General features: G+C 49.0%; 2 protein-coding genes across 2 annotated transcripts; one reads left to right on the plus strand and one right to left on the minus strand.

Annotated features, from left to right (window-relative positions):
• Positions 1–1,031: 1,031 nt before the first annotated feature.
• Positions 1,032–2,876, plus strand: ANOM_005655 (glycosyltransferase family 15 protein; the record flags this gene model as incomplete). The annotated part of the gene is made up of 4 exons (XM_015550912.1): positions 1,032–1,082; positions 1,143–1,946; positions 2,006–2,294; positions 2,351–2,876. 4 exons carry the CDS (start codon positions 1,032–1,034, stop codon positions 2,413–2,415), a joined length of 1,209 nt encoding a protein of 402 aa, XP_015407604.1. The 3' UTR covers positions 2,416–2,876.
• ANOM_005656 (mitochondrial 37S ribosomal protein uS12m) lies at positions 2,851–3,675 on the minus strand (the record flags this gene model as incomplete). The annotated part of the gene is made up of 3 exons (XM_015550913.1): positions 2,851–3,041; positions 3,103–3,203; positions 3,264–3,675. The coding sequence occupies 3 exons, from the start codon at positions 3,673–3,675 to the stop codon at positions 2,976–2,978; spliced, it is 579 nt and encodes a 192-aa protein (XP_015407606.1). The 3' UTR covers positions 2,851–2,975.
• Between the last annotated feature and the right edge of the window lie 304 nt (positions 3,676–3,979).

Genomic DNA, 3,979 nt, shown 5'->3' on the forward strand with positions numbered 1-3,979 from the left:
AATGTAGTGCGGGATGAAGTCGACTTCCGGTCTGATATCACCCGCTTACCGACTCCAGGTTAGTGCCGGAGTGGGATGCTGCCTAAGGCAACGCCCTATACCTGTTCCAAATAAAAAAGGGGAATGAATCAATGTTTCGAAGAACCGCTGTCAAGGTATATGCTCCGTTTGTTATGGTCTTCTGATACCTAGTCAATGCAAGGCCCTGTAAAACCTTATTGGATATTGCCGTCATCGCCAAAGGTTTGATCTGACTGTCGTTAAGCCCAGCTGCTGCCCCAAACCCCGGGCAGGAATAGATCGTCGCCTTAGAGTCGCCATGGCCCCATTCAAACATATCACACAGGGTGAGCAACCGATGTATATGTATTAACTACAAAATCTAAAAGAATAAATCCCTCTTTCTACTGCCTAGCACATTGAGGATCGTGTAACACTTTCCTCCGCAATGACCAGAATGTCTATTCAACTGGACAATCACACTTCTTGGAGCTCCTAATAGGGGAGAGAGTCTTGGCCAATGATGGTAGAGTACATTACGTTGCCATTCCACTGCCAACTAAATCATGATCGCGAACAAAAGATCCTACTTCATGTAACCAATTTTCCCTCGTATCCTTGTGAAACTAACTCCTCGGCATATTGGCTCGCGACCCCGACGGTTTTCCTGCAAAGGGTGGGGATCGTGCAATTTCCTCTCTTACTAGAGAATAAATAATTTCTTCCAGAAAAGTGTCTCTCCCTTGTCTCATTGCTAGCCTTCAGCCGTTGCCTTCATCGCCACTCTGGCTGTCAACCTGTAGCCAGACGACTCACTTCTACAGCTCTGTCTCTAATTGACGGCACTTAATTTCTTGACCTTCTTAAAGGCTGCTTCCCTTCGCCTGTTCTCATCATTCGTTTAATCCTGGTACATCACCCCTTGCTTTCCGACCTGCCCGTTCCTGTATACAAGGCTAGGCATCCATTTTCAAACCTCATCTGGTTGTTCGATAGTCCCGTGTCTGGCACGGTAGGGGCATCTTACAATCATGTCATCGGGACCGGTGAAATACGTGCGATATCTTCTCTTCGCCGCCGCGGTTAGTGGTTCCTTGCCCACGCTGTTTCATACTAGTATCTAACCTATGCTTTCAATATAGGGTTTGGCCGTTTTCTTTTTCCTCTCCAGAAGTGCAATTCCCATCCCCGAAAGCATCGGCTCGAAGTTGAACCCGGCCGGCTACAAAGATAGCTCCGCCTCTGCCCAGGCCTCTCATGACAATGCTGCTACCCCGAAGGAACATGCCAACAGTGCTTCGGAGAGCGTGAGCACCCCTCAGGGTGCACGGGCTAATGCGACGTTTGTCACATTGGCGCGCAATTCGGATGTTTGGGATATTGCGAAGTCAATTCGGAGTGTTGAAGATCGCTTTAATCGCAACTACCATTATGATTGGGTATTCCTGAATGACAAGGAATTCGATGACGAATTCAAAAAGATCACCACGGCCCTGGTTTCCGGTACCACCCACTACGGTGTCATTCCAAAGGAACATTGGTCATACCCTGAGTGGATCGATCAAGACAAGGCGAAAAAGGTGCGTGAGGACATGGGTCAAAGGAAAATTATCTACGGTGATTCCGAGAGTTACCGACACATGTGCCGTTACGAATCTGGATTCTTCTTCCGGCACCCTTTGATGCTGAACTACGAGTACTATTGGCGTGTGGAGCCCAGCATTGAATTGTTCTGCGACATCAGCTTCGACCCTTTCCGATTTATGAAGGAAAACAACAAGAAGTACAGCTTTGTTCTTAGTCTATATGAATACTTCGATACTATTCCTACCCTCTGGGATAGCGTGAAAAAGTTCATGAACGATCACCCTGAACACATCGCGAAGGACAACTCAATGGGCTTCTTGAGCGATGACGGTGGAAAAACGTACAACAAGTGCCATTTCGTAAGTACCTCGCTTACTGAAACTTGAGTGGGCTTCACTAACGAGAATCTTGTGAGCAGTGGTCGAATTTCGAAATCGGACACTTGGAATGGCTCAGATCCAAGGAATATCTGGATTACTTCGAATCCCTTGACCGCGATGGCGGCTTCTTCTATGAAAGATGGGGTGATGCTCCAGTGCACTCTATTGCTGCTGGTTTGCTCTTGGAAAAACAACAGGTCCACTTCTTCAATGAAATCGCCTACTATCATGTCCCCTTCACCCACTGTCCGACGGGCGAGCAATTGAGGCTGGATCTCAAGTGCCACTGCAACCCCAGCGACAACTTCGACTGGAAGGGTTATTCCTGTGAGTCAACGCTTACTTGTATTGGGGAACGGCTACTAACACATCCCTCTATCCAGGCACTTCCCGCTTCTTCCAAGTTAATAACATGAAAAAGCCCGCGGGCTATGAGAATGAGAGCTGACTAACCGCTCTCGGAAAAGTCTTGCTCGCGATAGTCATTATTGGCGGTCTTGTCCTTGCAATCAGTAACAAGGTTCGAGCACGAGTGGTCCATGGCGGACTTGCGCTACTTGAGCGAACCGCCGCCATGCGGGAGACCTATCTTAAACGATAAGAAGATCCACCTGGCCATTTTGTTCCAACTGTAGATGCTGGGCTTTGGCTATTTTGACCCTCGTCTTCTTCCTCTTTTGCCTTTATGTTCGTATTTCCGCGGTGTCATGTGTCTTATTATAAGGATATTTCATCATCTTCTTTACTTGCTTTTAGGGAGTGATTGTGCATATTCATGAAGCGCTAAGGTTACAGCAGGGCAGTTACCACACTATGTTTTGGCTTAAGGGAAAAGCGAAAATAACCCGTTCAATATAAAGTTCCATCATAAATGTACATAGCTATTTTATAACGATGACGACGATAAGAGTTCGTTTGACAAACCCAAGTAGATAGTAGAATACAAGCATCTGAACATCGGCTTCTCGCCCATCGGCCTAGTCAGGGTATCTCTCCAGCCTCAATCAATTAATCCCTCTTCGGCTTCTTAGTTCCATATTTCGATCTGCTGGTCAACCGATTGGCAACACCACCCTTCAAGGAGTCAGCACCCACATCACTCAATCTACCAATAGATAACCAAAGGACAACATACCAAATCCATCGCACCACGGACCAAATGATACTTCACACCAGGACAATCCTGAGCACGTCCACCACGAACAAGAACAACACTGTGCTGCTGCACGTTATGGCCTACAATCACTGTTGTCAGCATCGAAGCCCCTAAACCACCACCAATATAGGAAGACAAACCTTCACCAGGAATATAAGCCGTAACCACCTTGCCACTACTCAACCGTACTCTTGCCGTCTTCCTCTCACCAGAGTTGGGCTTCTTTGGCTTCGTAATACCCGTCTTCAAACACACACCCTTCATCTCAGGCCTGTCCTTCAGCGCCGGGGACCGGGCACGACGCGCCCGCTGAGCAACCCGGCATCCGCGACGAACTTGATTATAGGTAGCCTGGCGGAACGGGGAGGTCGAGAACTGGCGGATAGCAAGGCTGGGAGTGGTAGCGGCAGCGACGGCCGTGGGTGTGCGGAGGACGGGCTGGAACCGGGGGATGGAGTATGAGGGCTTGGGGGCGGCGATAGCAGTGAACGCAGGACGCTGGATGATGGTCCGCAGCGTGCGGAGGGTGAGGGAGGAGACGAACGGCGGCATTGTGTGTGAGAAGCGCGGTGATGTTGCTGCCTTTCCTTTTCTCTCGGAGGTTCTGGTATAATTGATCGGGGACAATTTGCGACATCTCTCACGTGATGGGCTTGCTTACTGAGGATCGGAATTGCGGAGGTGGTGGTTAGGGTGTACCGGAGGAGCTGTTGGACGCGCTATCCTACCGTTGCCTTGTCAGGTCTATCGTCAGAGCTTCGGTATCTGTCTAACCTCCACTGCGCTTTCAGTTCTGCTTCCATCTTGACCTTCCCCATCTTCCTCCACCATATACGATAGACACTGGTATCTCTCC

This window comes from Aspergillus nomiae (assembly GCF_001204775.2).
Source record: "Aspergillus nomiae NRRL 13137 chromosome Unknown contig00106, whole genome shotgun sequence".
NCBI lineage: Eukaryota > Fungi > Ascomycota > Eurotiomycetes > Eurotiales > Aspergillaceae > Aspergillus > Aspergillus nomiae.